Genomic DNA, 17,212 nt, shown 5'->3' on the forward strand with positions numbered 1-17,212 from the left:
GGCGGGAAGAATCACTTGCCATCTAATGGGAGCAGCCAAGGAGTGAGCAGGTCCCAGTGGGTCCACTTCCTTCCACAGGAACAGATCGGGACAGGCAGGGACAGGGAGCTCCTCGTGTGTACTCAGGGACCATTTACGCAGGGCCGGGGACTGGAGTGGCAAGGCAAAGTGCAAAACCAGCCAGTCCCAATGGACAAATTGCCGGCTCCTGCATGGTGCATCTCCCTGCTCAGCGGTGTAGAGAGACCGCTAGGACGCCGGTGGCGACAGGGGACAGGCAGGGTCTGCCGGGGAGGGTGGAGGCGCTGTTGGAACACAGACCACAAGGGGGGCATGCCCCCCATGCGGGCGGGAGCAGCTGAAGGTGATAGGGCCCCACGGTGCGGCGGGCTCCGTGCTATTGGACTCTGCGCTCATGCGCCCCTCGAGGTACAATCTCACTGAGCCCACTGTGGTCAGCCTTCCCTGCAGAAGCAGACAGCGGGCAGGCCCCGGGTCTGTTTGTCTTAGGAGAGGTGCAGCTTAGGAGCAGGAAGCACGTGCTTCCCAGACCACACAGAAGGTTGCAAAGGGTGAAGGGCGAAGCACCCAGCGTCCCTAGGGGACCTGCCATGCCCCTGGGGGTTATGCTAATGTCATGGGCAGTCCCTGCATTCCTCCAAGGGATTATGCAAACGCGATTGATAGCTCTGTGTTCTCGCGTGAACTGCAGCCCGCTTGTGGAACCTGCCCCAGTATACTGTCAGCTTGCAGAAGGAGCACTGTGTTTGGTGGAGCTGGTCCAGTGCTGAGGGTTCCGACACTCCTCTGGCAGACAAAGCACCTAGCCAGCTTCAGGTGGGTTTCCTTTCATTATCATCGTTGGACTCTCCCTCTGAAAAATAGGACAGTTGTAACTAAGGATGATGGGGCTCTAGGCTGTGGGGTAAGGGTTCTTCATTTGCATGGTGAATCTGAACATAGAGAACGAAAAAATTCGTGTTGTGAATGCTAATGGTTAATCCAAGTGTCCATATGCAAGGTGTTCGGTACAGCACTGTGATCTGTGGGAGATGGGGATGAGCCGTTATACAATCAAGGTGTCCCCGATCGTAACTGAAAAGTCCGGACATAGCTGAAAGACATTAGCCCTGGCTGGTGTAACTCAGTGGGTTGAGCACAGGCTGTGAACCAGAGGTTCAGTAGTTTGAATCCTAGTCAGGGCACATGCCTGGGTTGCAGGCCAGGTCCCCAGTGGGGATGCGTGAGAGGCAACCACACATTGATGTTTCTTTCCCTATTTTCTTCTTTTTTCCCCTCTTTCTAAAAATAAATCAAATCTTTTGAAAAACACACATTCATTTCACATTTATTGGAAACTCATTATCAATAGAAAATGGAGGACCAATTTATTTAAAATAACAGATTAGCCATTCAAGAGGTGAAGTTTTCTGACCAGCAGAGGAGAGAATATTTTTATCCCACTGTATTTGCTTTTGGGAAAATGCCTCCTCTTCTGTCAGATGGGAAATTCAAATTTCCCAGAAGACAGAACCTTCACTCTGCTTTTCTGACATGTGAGGTATGTGATCTAGGGCAGCACCAAAGATGGTGTAAGTGTGGGGACACTGACTCTCTGTGGTAGTAGGGTGCAGGGGACAGAGGTAACCCAAGTCTCTTAGGTCACTCATCCCATTTCAGCAGGTGAGCCTCCATTGTCTCACCTTAGAGTCCTGTCCTGGCAATAAGTAATTTTACTGAGGTCAGTTTTTGGTGGTAGGCAGTTGGGTTAGAGCTGAGACTTTGGGGCGAGGCTGGGCTTTCAGGTTAGTGCCTTGCCCTGGGGGTGGGCAATTAGCTTAGAGCCCTTTCCTGGTGGGTGTGGTCAGGTTGGAATCCTGCCCTGGAGGTTGTAACTCAGGGGAAAGAGACCAGTGTTCTCAGATAGAGGTGTCCCAGAGCTTCACAGTTGGCTTTCCTGAGTGATCATGAAGTCCCGTCATGCCCACTCGGCAGAATCTGCAGGAGGGGGGTTTTTCCTTTGTGATTTTGAACAGCCTTCTTCTTTCCTCAGGAGACCATCACATTTATAGCTGAGCAAAACTGAGGCAAAGTCTCCAGACAGTGTTGTAGATGGAGGGTCGTCACCCACAGGTCAGGCCCTGCCAACCCCTGAGGGCCCAGAAAGGGCCGAAGCAGCCAAGGGCCCCGGTGCCTCTCAGGGTTCCCCCAGCAGAGGAGGAGGATCCCAGGGTGAGTAGGGCCTTGGTGCTGTCGGGAGTGTGGGGTGCCATGTGCTACAGAAACAGAGTTTGGACATGGCATGTTCTGTGCCCATAATCGGTGGGTCTTTCCTCTATTCAGGAATAGCCAGTGTGGGGATATTCAACAGGGAGGGTGGTCTTTTGGTTTCAGGGCAGCAACCTCATTTCCTAGTTAGGGTGCTTGCAGCCCGTTTTGTGTCCAAAAGATTTCGTTCGGTAAATGTCCCTGCTCAGTCCTGAAACTGTTTCTCCTGCATTCCTCTCACTGACTCGGGTTGTGGACACCCCCATAATATCTCCAACAGCAGGCACCTGTGAGCCCTAGGCTTCAGCCCCAGTCCCTAATCTATATTCACAGTCTATCAGTCACTCCTCTTATTCCCTCTTCAAATCTGCCTGTGGTTTGGGTGACTCACTGTCCCAGTTCTCCCCCCTCAGGTGAAATGCAAAGACTGTGGGGCCTTTGGGCACAAGGCAAGCAATATCCAGTGTCCCTTGAAGCACTGGGATGGGGCCCTAGCCCCTCAGCCCCTGGGCTCCCAGAAGATGAAGGAAAACCGACAACTGTGCAACCTGCGGGACCCAGGGACCCCAGGGCCTGCTACAAGGTCTGAAGGGGAGGAGAAGCAGAGGTCCAGGTGAGCACTGTGTGGGTTGGAGCCCAACCCTGGGGGAAATCCATGGGGCTGGAGTCCCTGTCTCTCCATGATCTGCAGTACCATCTCCAGCAAGGTCAGGGTCAGGGAGGGAGAGAAGGAGACCTCTGCTGTCTCCAGGGTCACTGTCAGGTGGTCATTCTCCCACTGGGGGATCACTGGGCCAGTGAGGGCCAGTGACAGGGGTGAGATCATCGGGGATTTCTCGAAGGACAGGCAGAGAGGCCATGGTGTGGAATGAAAGTCCTTTAAGGACAAGCCTGCAGGTCCCCAGGAGAAGACAGTGAGGGGACAGGAGAGCTGGGGTGGCAAAGGCACCTGGCCTCAGTCTGGGTGTCACATGAAAACAGGTTCAGGGCCTGGGCCACACAAAGCTTTGTCTCCACTGAAGACAAGGAGTGGAGCGACTTTCACTCACCACATTGTGTCCTGCAGCCAAGAAGACCAGCAGAGACAGGCTTTGCTCCAGAGGTTTCCCAGAAGACCCCTGGTGAGGCTGCAGCCACCCTGGGAAAACCAGACAAAATCCTGTGACTACTTGAGGGTGAGTGTCCCCTGTGTCCTGGCTCTTCTACTTCTCGGGGTCAACACCACTCCCCTCGGCGTGATCTAAGGGAGGGAATTTGGGGACTTCTACTGGGATTTAGCTACTTCCTGGAGAGTATTTTCCTAATGTCACCTTCCAGGGTGCCTCTGCTTGTGTCTTACACTTGCATGTGAGCCAACACTGTGCTGCGGGAGGGTGGGGTTATGAGGTCCCTCAATGTTTCCAGAAGGTGCGATCCCTTTTGGGAAAAGTGGCTTTTTGAAATTAGGCACCCTATGCCCAAATTACCTCCCAAGCTCATTAATTGTCAAACTGCCCTCAAACACCATGAGTTGTGTCCCTTCCCTGAACAAAGGAAGTATCGGGTTTGTTTCCCTTCACTAACTGGGAACACTTGTAAGAATTTTGTGTGTTTTCTGCTCTCAGGATTGGTAGGGAGGGCACTTTGTGACTTCTGTCACTGTCACCAACGCTGAGGTCAGCGACCTCCTCATCCTTACCCTGACTGTGGGCACAGCAATTTCTGTGCATGTCTTGTTGTAAGATCTTCATTCTCCTGTTTTGTTCTCTCCTATTTTGTCCTTGATGGAGAGGAAATTCTAACGTGTAGTCTCTTTTTGTCTTTGCCTCCAGCACTCAACACAGCCTAAGCCAGTCCACATTACCCAGAGGAGAGGGGTGGGAGGCCCTGGTCTCAACACTAGGAGCCCTGTCAGGCAACCTCATGACACAACCACAGTGTCTCCCATCCACAGAGCTGACAGGGACACCTTCGCACCACTGGTGCTAAGTAACGGACAGGGAGTGCCTGTCAGTGACATCCATTACCCAACAAGCACAGGCTTTTTCCATGGTCCTGGCTTCATGCCACATAGTCCAGGTCGTGGTCTCAACCCTCAGGCACAGACCAAGCACCCAGGCATCAACTCACCAAGCATGGGGCAGGCTTCAGCTCACAGTTCTGAGCAGGACTCCACAGTCACCTTCAAGGCACGTGGCAAGAGGGCTGTACAGAGCCATGTGCAGACTTGCCAGAACCCACCAAAGAAGCCCAGAATTGGCCCCTTCCTGCCCCCCAAGAAGAGCACCCAGAGGGCAGACCCAGGATGTGTCCAGCCAGGCCTTCCTCCAGCAAGTTCTGCAGCACTCACACCTACACTGGCAGCTCAGGCTCCCAGTAAGACACCTGCCCAGGGAGAAAGTGTTGACCTGCAGCCTCCAAGCAAGGGACCTCACCTCAGCACTGTATACCCCTGCCTTGTGTCCCAGCACCCTCCAGGTCCCCAGAAGACCCACCCGCCCCTCAGAATGGCCTTCAGAAGGTTAAAGGGAGGCCAGTGGAAGTCCAGGCTCCTGACCCCTTCCTCAGTGCTGCCTGCTGAGGAGCCTGCCCCTGCTGCTGAGAGCCCTCCCTCCCCAGGGATGTCAGAGGGACCCTGTGCCTGAATCCTTTGGAGTGTCCTGTATGAGGACCTGCAGGCCTTTCTGTCCTCTGAAAGCAGTCATGGCCAGTGAGACGCCGGTGTCCAAGATGTGTCCTCCATCCTGGGAGTCCTGGAGGTGACTGTTGAACCAGGGAGGGGAAGTCACTGGGAGCAGGTGTTTCTGGGGAACCACTCCCTTGCTGTGCTGCGTGGACAACTGGTGGAAACCAGATTATGTTTGGGGCACACACGTGTAAATACTACACTTTTAAATCATGTAGGTTAAGTAGTATTTCTGAGAGTATCTGTTTATGGACTCCTATAGCTCAGAGGATATTGCTAATGGTATTTTATATTATGTGAAGTTAATTTTGTAAATTTAAGTTGATGCATAGGAAATTAAACCAGTTTGGAAAAGTAGCTTTTGCACTGTACTGTAAATAGGAAGCTAGGTAATGCATTTGTGGGAGGTTGGGAACTGCCTCCCATTGGGGACACTGGGTAGAGGCCTGGGGACAGCACTGCAGGTTTGAACAGTGCCTGTCCGAGTGGAGACTGTCCCCTGGGTGGAGTTTTTCCATGGAAAGCAGGACGGGCGCCTTCTGCTGACTTTGTACTTTTGTTTATGAAGTGTCGAAATAAGCTCTGTTTACCAGCCCCTTCCATTTCTAATAAACTCTACGAAATATATGTGGTGGTTGGTCTTCATTTTTTGAGCATTTCTGGCCATTTTAATACAGTGGTTTTTTCTCACAGCTGATTTCACCGAGAAGCAAGGGGAGTCTGGTAGGACAGATTGCCTCCTACATGTGCAGAACCTCTGGCTTGCCCAACTGAACTGCACCAATTTGGGAACATTCAAGATTTGCTTGGGCCAATTTGATTACGGTTACTCTCCCTGATGATTTTGATCATCACCCTTTTGCCATGGGAAATGGTGGTGTCCTCGGTCACACAGCATCACATCCTCTCTATTCTGGCAGGGTACCCATGTCATTACAGACAAAATACACACAGCAGGTGTTAAGAGAGACATTGGTGTCTTTTCTGAGGTTAATTTTCTGTTCCATGTCCCCTTTGCAACAGGGACTCTCTTAGGCTTGTTGAGGAGACTTGAGTAGCATGTCCTCCCCTTCTCTCATCAAAGGGACATAAAGGGAAACACTGTGCAGCTTCTATTGAAGACACGTGCAGGCCTGTAAGCCCAAGAGCAAACCTCTGATACACCTGTGACCTAGTGATCTGAGCCTACTCAGTGCCTGGGCATCCTGGGACAGAGCCCTGGGGTAGGGTGACCTCCAAAATCAATGGCAAGGTGAGAAAGTAGAGCCTGAAAGTTGCACCCAGAGACTGTCTCTGTAGGTGACTCTGCCTGGTTCCTCGTATTTCCTTTACTACCAAGAAAGTCTTTCTTTATCTGTAGAGTTCCCGCGAGTTTCTTTTTTCGCTTAGTCATCCAGCATTCTCAGCAGTCTTGGTTTACAGAAGAATCGCTTATTCGGTTGATTTCTGTAGAAAGTATAAATCCTAGCATTGTGTGGATCCTGGGTGTTTCTGTTGAGCTTTCTGCGGGAGGACCCTGTGTGGACAGATGGACAGGAGGGTGGGTGTCTGAAGTCTGGACTGGGATGTCATTCTATCACAGTGTTGGGAGGGTGGTGTATCAGTCAGAAGGGCATCCTAGCCCAGAATTAGGAGAAATTCATCCCAGGTGCAGGAATGTGTTTGATCCAGGCCAGAAGGATGTTCAATCCCAGACAAAAGTGTATAGATTTCAGGGTTTGAATGGTGTTGAGACCGTGGCTCGGGAGGGTGTTCAGAGAAGCAGGGGCTGATTTCAGAACTAGGGCCAATGAACAGTAGGTTCCCATGCACAGCCAAAGGAGAACCTGAGCATGGGGAGTGATTTTGTGGACAGGCCATGAGGAGGAACCTTCTGAAGGGGTCATCTTTGGTCATAGACCTGTCAGGTGACATATGGAGGGAAAGCCTTGTTCTGGTGTTTCTCTCTTAAGACAAGAATATTTCGTCATTTCCATTCAGAAACAGGCAGAGCTAAATTTACACTCCAGCTCTGTCAATTTCCAGCCATGCGAGTTTGACATAAGCTAAGCTTCCTGAACCTAGTGCACATCACTTGTTAAATGTGCACCTGTCCCATAAAGGCAGGGTGATTGTGGCTATTAAATGCAAGATACATGTGTCAGCATATGTGTGCAAATACCACTTACTGAGTGTCAATTAATACTAGAAGATTTTTTCTTGCTTTCCAGGCCCCCAAAGTGTTTTAATCATATCCTTCTTTTCACACATTATCGGTGCTTTTTATGCAGTATATTTCATAATAAACATTGTTTTAGCTAGTACCTTAGGGCTGACAAATTCTTTCATATACTGAAATTTTGAAATGCAGATAGTCCTTTTGACAAAAAATAACAAGAACTCCAGACAGCATTTCAGTGATGATACATAATATATCAAACTCTAACCTAATATTAGTAATATAAGGCAGAATATATCAATAGTACTTCATAGTTTGACATGATTAAGTATTACTTTTAATCATTGTTTTCATAGGAATAAAGTATACTTTATGTAGTATATAATTACTACCTAACTCAGTAGTGCTCATATAGGCAGTTTATATAAGTAATACTAATGGAATTGCACTTTATGATGGGAATATTTTATTATAACCTACAGTTAGTGTTTTAATTAATTACTGTAACAATTTTGTAATCATTTTCTTATTTAAAGCCACTTCTGCTTTTATGTCAGATGTTTTAGCATAGATCAGTTCTATCAGGAGCCTCTCAGTGGCCTTTCTGTCCACGTCCAGGCATGACCACTGCCCACTGTCATCAGAGCCTCTGTTCTAACACCCGGGGTGCTGCCTTGGTGCCCCAGGGAGACATGCAACTTTGTTTTCACCTCAGTCTTATCTGATTCTTTACATTTTGGTTAAAACGATTTTTAAACTGTGAAAATTCCTTGCTCTAGGGGACATAGTGGTGAAAATGTTGTTGAGTGGGGTATCTGAGATTTTCCTGCCTATGTTCTCCTCCAGGACTTTCATGGTGTCATGACTCATGTCTTTTATCCGCCGGGAATTTATTTTTGTGTGTGGTGGAAGTTGGTGATCAACTTTCATTTTTTTTGCTTGTAGCCGGGTAGATATCCCAACAGCATTTTGAGGAGGCTACTTTTGCTCCATTTTATGCTTCTGCCCACTTTGTCAAATATTAATTGACCATAGAAACGGGTTTATTTCGGGGCTCTCTGTTCTGTTCCATTGGTCTATGTCTCCTCTTATACCATACCCGTCTGTTTTGATTCCAGTGGCCTTGTAATACTGTTTGATATCAGGTATTGTGATCCCTCATGCTTTGTTCTTCTTTCTCAAAGTTGCTGTGGCTCTTGGGGGTTGTTTATGGTTGCACAGAAATTGTTGAAATGTTTCTTCTATATCTGTGAAATATGTCTTTGGTACTTAAATAGGGATTGTGTTGAATCTATAAATTGCTTTGGGTAGTATGGACATTTTGATGATGGCAATTCTTCCAATCCATGAACATGGCACATGCTTCCATTGGTGTGTGTCTTCCTTTGTTTCGTTATTCAGTGTTGGGTAGTTTTCTGAGTACAGGTGTTTTACCTTCTTGTTCTGGTTTATTCCTAGATACTTTATTTTTCTTGTTGCTATATCAAATGGGATTTTTTTCTGAGTTCTGCTTTTCATATTTCATTGTTGGTGTTCAAAAATGCCTTTGATTTCTAAGTATTGACTTTGTATCCTGCTATTTTGCCCCCTAAATCAAGGGACAGAAAGGAAAGGATAAACAAATGGGAACTTATGAAAATAAAAAGCATCTGCATGGCTTAGGAAAACAGCATTAAAATGCAAAGACAACCAACTCTATAGGAAAACATATTTGCCAATGATACCTCAGACAGTAGTTTGATATCCAAATATATAAAGAACTCACATGACTCCACTCTAGGAAAACAAACCCAATTAAAAATGGGCATAAGACCTGAACAGATGCCTCTCCAAGGAAGACATACAGAGGGCCCAGAGACATATGAAAAGATGCTCAGCATCACTAGCCATCAGAGAAACTGAAATTAAGACCACAATGAGTTAGAATTTCACACTAGTGAGAACGGCCATCATAAACAAATCAGCAAACAAGTGTTGGAGAGGGTGTGGAGAAAAGGGAACCCCAGTACCCTGTTGCTGGGAAAGCAGTAGAGTTTCCTCAGAAAACTAAAAATGAAACTACTTTTTGACCTGGCAATTCCTCTGCTGGAATTATGTTCTAAGAACCCTGAAACACCAATCCAAAAGAACCTATGCACCCCAATGTTCAGAGCAGCACAATTTACCACAGACAAGTGCTGCAAGCAACCTAAGTGCCCATCTGTAAATGAATGGATGAAAAAACTGTGGTACATTGACACAATGGAATGCTACTTAGCAGAAAGAAAGAATGAGCTCCTACCTTTTGCAACAGCATGGATGGAACCAAAAGGTAGTTTGCTAAGTGAAATGAGCCATGTGGTAAAAGACAAATACCATATGATCTCACCTTGAAGTAGAACCTAATGAACAAAACAAATAATCAAGCAAAACAGAACCAGAGACATTGAATTTAAGCACAAACTGACAGTAACCAGAGGGGAGGTGGGAGAAGGACAGAGAAGAGGGAAAGGGAGAAGGGTTTTCAGGAAGAGTTATGAAGGACACATGGGCCAAACTAAGTGGGAAGGAGTGGTGGGGGGAAATGCAGAGAACTGTACTTGAACATAAATAAAAAATAAAAGCAAAAAAGTGCAAATCTCTAAAAATATTTTCTCCACTCAACATAGAAGAAATCAGTAGAGACATCTATATACTTTTTGAGCTCGCCCATATGCATGTAATTCATCTTCAGGATCTAATCAATAGAGTAACAGATTGGAGTTTCAAAGTTAGTGGTGATATTCATGACTAAGAGGTTGCCTGCCTACATGGAAAAGATCGGGAAAGGGTGAGGCCCTCCTCCTTTTAGTTCAGGCTGAGAGTCACAGACCTGTGGCTGGGTTATGGGTGCCAGGACAGGAGGCCACTGAGTGATGTTTGGGAAAACTTGCGTGAAGGGGTTCTCTGTGGGTTGGCCACACCAGAACCAGCTTTAGAGACAGTTCTAGATGTCATTCAACATCCTGAGTATTTAAAGGTAAAAATCTCCCAGTCTCATATATGACTTGTGGAGGAAATTGTCCAAAGACTTGAGGACCCACTCTTATTTGGGACACTCTGTGTGGAAATGCGAGGCAATGGAACACTCTAGGGGTAGAAAACCTGGTTCCCATGCATCATCTCAGGACACAGGTAGGTGACAGGCACACAGTAATGAAAACACTACACGATGAGAATATAGACAATCTATTCTAACTGGGTGATTATTAAATATTCTTAGTGCGCCATTGTGTCAACTAGCATCTGGGAATGGGTGGTATTCCCTACCCCCCCCCCATGACATCTACTGCAATGCTCAGGAAGGCTGGGGCTGCTGCTGGGAAGAGGAGGCAGCTGCCTCCCAATCAGGGCCCTGAGGTGGCTGCACCTCTTAAAGGAACCCATCTCCCTGGCCTTATGCTGCCAGGTCACGTGAAGGTCCCTGGTGTCACCACCAGGTCATAGTTGGTGACATCTGTTGATTGAGAGCTGTGAGAAGAAGGCACGTCTCAGAGAGACAGGCGCACACCAGGGGGTGCGGGCTCGAACCCACATTCACAACTGCATAAGGGATCCACAGCTTCACCAGCATAGGTTTTACAGTGGCAGCGCTCGTATAATATTCACAAGCAATGATCTGTGGAAAAAGTTGGCATTTAATATTTCCAGATCACTCTATCTCACATCCAGTTACCAATCTTCCCAATGAACAGGTCTTTTTCTCAAAATTCCAAACTATCTGATAAATAGTAGGTTAAGAGATAGTTTTAGAAGGTTTATGTGTTCACTAGACTTGAGTTTTCGATAATGCAGTGTAGCTGAATGCCTGTCCACTCTTCTTTGAGGACGGCTCCTTCTCAGCATGAGAACTGTAATGCCGAGTGGGAATGAGTGGTCACTGAAGATGCCCCTTCTTCATGACACTGAGTGTTTTGTGCAGCCTGAGTCCTCCCATGTTTCCACCGAATCGCTGCTCAAGGATAGATGACTGATATTCCTCCAGAGGCCTGAGCCTTGCACACCCTGTTTTACAGGTCACTGCATCCGAGTTTTCCTGTGTGCACCATGTGTGGTGTTTGGCTGAGTACCTGTTTACAGCGACAACAGACCTAAGAGTCTTACCAAATGAGGTTTGCTCATGTTGTTAAAACACAAATTACAAATGAAGGCATCCCCACTTGACTAGAGACGAAGATGTTCTCCCCTGTGTGGGTTCTCTAGTGTCAAGTTTAGAGTTGTTGCTGCAGACAATTATTCTTTTGTTATGATACATTTTTATTGCTTGCCCATAAAATACATTTAATTATTGTTATGTTAGAGAAAAAAATCAAGTTCATAAGCAATTTCTCGCACGTGTATGTATATCCATGCTTTTGAATATACATATACATGTGTATATATGTAATTAAAAGGGATGTGTATGTAATGAACATAAATAGGACTCAATTTGAGGGTTTCAGCTACTACTTGACAAATTACCAGTTGGACCAACTAGCCTTTCTCAAAAAGTCCAGCCATCCTGCATTGTGGGCAACCTTGCCTGACAGGACTGAGGGCATACATAACAATTACTCTATGACTCATGTTTGTTTTTCTTACTTTCCTTGGTGGGATTTGATAGATTTAACTAAGGGGATGGGTCCATTTGATCCCACCAAATGGAAAACAACAGCGAGTGGATTAACTCTACCCTCAAATAGGTTCTTAGTAGTTTGGTATCCAGGTCCCTGAGGAACTTGAGACGGGAAGGGGTGAGGCTCCAGAGGGCTCCATGGAGGTTGGGGAACAAATTGAAACATAAAAACACCACAAGAGATTTTGCACAAAACCCTTGCTGGTGCAAAAAAAAAAAAAAAAAAAAAGAAGAACACCTGAGAAATTCCACAATGTTTACCCGCAGGTAAAACCAAAGTTTACATATCGTGGTAGTCAGGGATTACTGTGCTCAAAAATAAGGAAGGGAATTGAATACTTGTAGATGTTATAAACTCATTAACATAGGACACTCAGTTCTCATCAAGTTCTTACCTGTAAGATATCTGTATTTTGAACTTCTTTGTAGCAACCACAGCTACCGTTCTATTACAATTGACCATGGACAGCAGAGACTTCTGCATGATATTCTCAGAGTGAAGCACTGGTTTCAGATCACCAGACTGGGAGCAGGGGACAAACCCTGGTGAGTAGTAGGACCTTGTGATGGGCGCAACTGGAAATCAAACCCAGACTGGGGTCTCATGGCTTCTTTTTCTGTCCCCAGCCTTGCCTGCTTAGTGCTTGGACCATGTGTGAGTGAGAACCCGGAGAAGGACACCTGGCAGCTGGCCTACTGACCGTGAAGTCCCTGGTGCGTAGGGGATGCCAGTTCCTTCTGCTGTAATGTCACCCCAGGGCCATTACATAGGCAAGTTCTTCCTACTGGCAGGGACGTCCAAATGCAAGCACATGGAGTTCAGGCGCCTGACGTCCCAATAAGTTTTCCCACAACTGTGGGACAGTCATCATGAGTCAGGGACTCATCAATAAGGGATCTCCTTCCCAACATCACACAAATTTATGCCAGGCTTCACTAAGCTTGCTTATTCTCAGAAGAGATGAGAGAAGTTTTCTTTCTCTCAGCCAGTCATGGCCTCACTGGCCAATCATGAACACATCAGTCGTGTCTCTGGTTGTGATGCTCAGAGGATGGTGATGATGGCAAATGGCAGAGATGGAGGAGGAGGAGAGCATGACAGGCCAGTGGGGAGGTCACTGAGTGAGCGTGTGTGCATGCGAGATCAGGGTTAGGAGACCCACAGTGAGGACCACTCAGTGGAGAGGAGCAGGGGAGGGTTAGTAAGGAGGAATCAGTGCATTTTCTCCTGTTTTAAATTTCTTCCAATTACCAGAGTGAATTTGCACTTTTGAAAATTTCTAAGTATAACTGAAGTTATCATTTTCTGACTTGCCCCCATTCCATTTTTACCTCTTAGTAAAAAAAAAAAGCAGTATATATGAAGGGAATAGGATTTTCTTAATTGTGCTACATATAAAGGAGAAGGGGTGTAGTAGGTAGAGCAAAAGTTGGGTCCTACGTAAATATTTGAAAAACTGAACAGACCAAAGGCAATCAAAAGGCTTCTTCTATCCTTGAGTATGGAGACAAGATAAAGCCACAGAGGAAGTAGGGATAACTGCTGGTTTAGGTCTCAGATAAAGTGGAGTAGGGTGCCCTTGTCCCATAGCACAGTCAGCTGGGACTGTCCTTCAGCACAGCCTCTCAGAGGGCCCTGGCCTGTGCTGCTGAAGCCCTCCACCTCTTGTTTGTTATGCTCACCTGAGTCCTGTAGCTGTAAGTCAGACACACCTCCTGGTATCACATTCTGCAGACTTGTTCACTTCTGAGGGGTGCTAGAGATACTTTGAAGGTTCTCTGACATTTTAATGATGTATCGAATAGTATTTTGTGTTTAATGGAGTTTTGCTAGACAAGAGATATTTTGTACCTTAGTACACTGAGTCTTTCAACACTCATAACAAGTACTGAAACCAGATTATATATGAGGAACTGGAAATTCATGCAGGAACATCATTTCCACCAATGGTCATGTTTTAGAAGGACCACATCATGGGCATTGTTCGGTTTGTGATGAATCTATAGGGTTACTTGAAATTCATTGAAAGGAGAGATTTTGTTTTAAACTTTAAAGTGAGTATTTTCTAATCACCTGGCTGGACATTCAGGTGATTAGACCAGGTGGTTTAATGACCAGCTTACTGAAAAACCCTCAAGTTGTATTTTACCACAGTTCAGGTGAGGCGTCTTTACAATATATTATCACGAACTCGGTGTGTGTATGTTTCTGTGGGTGTATCAGAAGGGCAGATACCAGCTCAGCACTGACAGTTAAGTGAGTAAAACCCTGAACATAGGCTGATCTGTCCACATACCCGGCTGCCCCTCATTTCCTCAGTGCTGCAGTCTCAGCTCTTCTGCTCACTGGCTGCAACTGATCTGTGTGACCCAAAGTGTTTGTGGTCTTTTAGGAACCTGTGACCTTCTAGGACATAGCTGTTGACTTTACCCATGAAGAGTGGGCCCAGCTGGACACGTCCCAGAGGAAGCTGTTCAGAGACGTGACTCTGGAGAGCATCAGCCACCTGGTGCCCTTGGGTGAGTCACGAAACCTGTGTGAGTGTGTATATGTGTGTATGTGTCCATTGATTCACACATGGAGCAGGAACACAGAACAGCTGCCACTGTCCCAGCCCCATTGCTGGACCGAGTCTCTCATGACCCTCATCACTGCTCAGAAGGAAGATGTTTGTTTTACATTGTGTTTTCATGAGCACACCAGAATGTCATCTTGACCACAATTTTATATCTTTTGGCTATTCTGTCTCCAACCCTGAGAACAGAATGGGGAAATCAGTGAATATTTTTAATTTATAAATGATTGATCAAGTATTTTAACATATTTATGATGTTCTTGCATATTTAGAGGCTTAAGACCAGAGCATTGAAAATAAGATAAAAGGATGCATGGGCAACAAATGAGAAGGGTGGAAATGGGAGGAAGGGAGAAGCACGGGGGTGGGATAGGATTGGAGTAATAGACAGAAAACTGTACTTGAAAAATAATTAAATTAAAAAATTGGAAAAAAGATTATAAGATAATTTGGATTATGCTTGTGGAACTTATGTTGATTCGGATCGGTTTGAAAGTAATATTCGACCCATTCTGGAGGAGTTAACATCTCACATGTGGAGAAAACTGGGTATTCTGAATTCCATCTTTGAACTTGATCCTGGGCATGAGCACCTAGCAGGCATCCTTGTTTCTGCCACTTGTCTGGAGCTCTTCCCAGGCTGGGGGAGGAACCGCCATGTTTTCTCTTTTGAAGGTTGATGTGTATCCCGGCTCCTGGGGTCTACGGCTTTATGGATGCGAGGAGAGCAATTAAAATGGACTACTGAGTCCTGTGGAGGAAAAGGGATGGTATGGCTTCTCTCTCAAAGGGAGAGAGAAAGTGGAAACTCTAGTTTCCACCTCCCATGTCCAAGGCCAGCTCCTGTAGCTCTGTGTCTCCCTGTCTGAGCAGAACACAGGGCCCCTTGTGTACGAGCTCTATGCTGTGCTGGTCCACGCAGGGCAGGATTGTCATCACGGACATTATATCTGCTACGTCAAAGCTGCAGGCGGCCAGTGGTTCAAAATGACTGACACTAAGGTGACCGTCTGTGCCACTTCTACTGCCCTGCGCCAACGTGCCTATGTCCTCTTTTATGTCCAGGAGGGTGAATCTCCCGCTCTTTTCCTGATGAAAATAACTGTATTTGGATTTCAGGGTCCTCCTGAATTCCGCATAATCCCCACATGAGACCCTGCAGTTGCTGAGATATAAAAAGCATCCCTTTATCTTTGTAGGTCGGAGAAGTGCCCACACCCCAACCCTGAAGGTACAGACAGCAGATTAGTCCGCGGACCTTGGGGTTGCCCCTAAGACTGAGTTGCAGCCCGAGCACTTCATTCAAAGACCTGCTTTTCCAGAGAAGCTTCGTTCTACAGGGGGAGCTGTCAGGTGGGACACTGGGTGAAGATTGTTTCCGTAGCCAAGGAGGCTGTGTCTCCCCACCCAGTGGAAGAGGGACCCTATGGGGTTGGGGCTGGGCTTTGGAACCTGGGGAACACATCCTACATGAATGCTGCCCTGCAGTGCCTGACCCACACCCCGCCACTGGCCTGCTACCTGCTGTCTCGGCAGCACTCGGGGACCTGTCCCAAGCCCATGTCCTGCATCCTGTGTGCCATGCAAGCTCATGTGACTCGGGTCCTCCTGCTTCCTGGAGACCCAATGGAGCCCTCTGAGGAGCTGTTTGCTGGCTTCCACAGACTGCAGCAGGAAGATGTCCATGAGTACCTCACGTTCACCAGAGACGCTATGGAGCAAGCCTGTCTGAGCGAGCTGGGGCAGCTGGCCAGGCCCTCTCCACACACCACCTTGATCCCTCAGATCTTCGGAGGCTATTGGAGGTCTCAGATCAAGTGTCTCTGCTGCCACAGCGTGTCTGACACCCTGGACCCACACCTGGACATTGCCCTGGATATCCAGGGGGCTCGGAATGTGGCCCAAGCCTCGGAACTGCTGGTCACACCCAAAAAGCTGGATGGTGACAATTCCTATCTGTGTGGCCTTTGCCTGAAGAAGGTGCCTGCCTACAGGACCTTGACTTTGCACGCTGCCTCGAAGGTCCTTATCCTGGCGTTGAAACGTTTTTCAGCCTTCACAGGCAGCAAAACGGAGAAGGTGGTGCACTATCCTGAGCGCCTGGATGTGCGAGAATACCTGTATGAGCAGAACACAGGGCCCCTTGTGTACGAGCTCTATGCTGTGCTGGTCCACGCAAGGCGGGATTGTCACCACGGACATTATTTCTGCTACGTCAAAGCTGCAGGCGGCCAGTGGTTCAAAATGACTGACACTAAGGTGACCATCTGTGCCACTTCTACTGCTCTGCGCCAACGTGCCTATGTCCTCTTTTATGTCCAGGAGGGTGAATTGGAGAGAGGCCGTGGCAGTGTGTCTGTGAGTGGGAATCCGAGGTGCCCGGGGAAGGAGCGTAAAGTCCTGGGATCAACCCAGCAGGGAACTGAAAGTCACTCCAGTGTCACAGGTCTGGGTTGCAGAGTCCTGTGCAAGGGACTTCAGTCTAATACAGCACCTTGGAGGAGTGGAGACAGCTCCAGGAGCCATTAAGAACCAAGGCCAAATACAACCTCAGGAAAGTCGGATGTGTCTTACCGGCCAACTTGGTCATGATTCACCCACCCAGAGGCCTGTTTGGCATTCCCACGTGTCCTCCTGGACAGGAACACTACCCACCCAATAGTCCAGGTGGGGGGAAAGCCAGGGCTCACAAGACGAGAAAGAAGAGCACAAAGTCTCTGCGTGAGATCCAGTGATCACCATGGCCCCATGGGCACAGCTGCCTCTCCAAGGGCATTGGACTGATTCCCGGCTCTGTGGACTTTCCCATGGGTCCAGTGAAGGGTCCACAGTGGGGGAGGGACATCAAATGTGATTTTTGCAAAGTGGGACACTTGTGAATAAATGAATGTACTTTCCAATAGTTGACTCAG

General features: G+C 47.4%; 1 protein-coding gene across 1 annotated transcript; it reads left to right on the forward strand.

The window, feature by feature from the left end:
- Window positions 1-12,716: 12,716 nt before the first annotated feature.
- Window positions 12,717-16,967, forward strand: LOC118976139 (ubiquitin carboxyl-terminal hydrolase 17-like protein 6; the record flags this gene model as incomplete). Its single annotated transcript, XM_037030467.1, is given in 5 exon segments — window positions 12,717-12,779; window positions 14,136-14,244; window positions 15,223-15,369; window positions 15,685-16,737; window positions 16,773-16,967. Coding segments are annotated over 5 exon segments (1,567 nt in total), but the record flags the coding sequence as incomplete, so codon positions are not given.
- Window positions 16,968-17,212: the final 245 nt, after the last annotated feature.

This window comes from Sturnira hondurensis, unplaced genomic scaffold (genome assembly GCF_014824575.4).
Source record: "Sturnira hondurensis isolate 20B ecotype Veracruz unplaced genomic scaffold, ASM1482457v3 Scaffold0001690, whole genome shotgun sequence".
In the NCBI taxonomy this organism is placed as follows: domain Eukaryota; kingdom Metazoa; phylum Chordata; class Mammalia; order Chiroptera; family Phyllostomidae; genus Sturnira; species Sturnira hondurensis.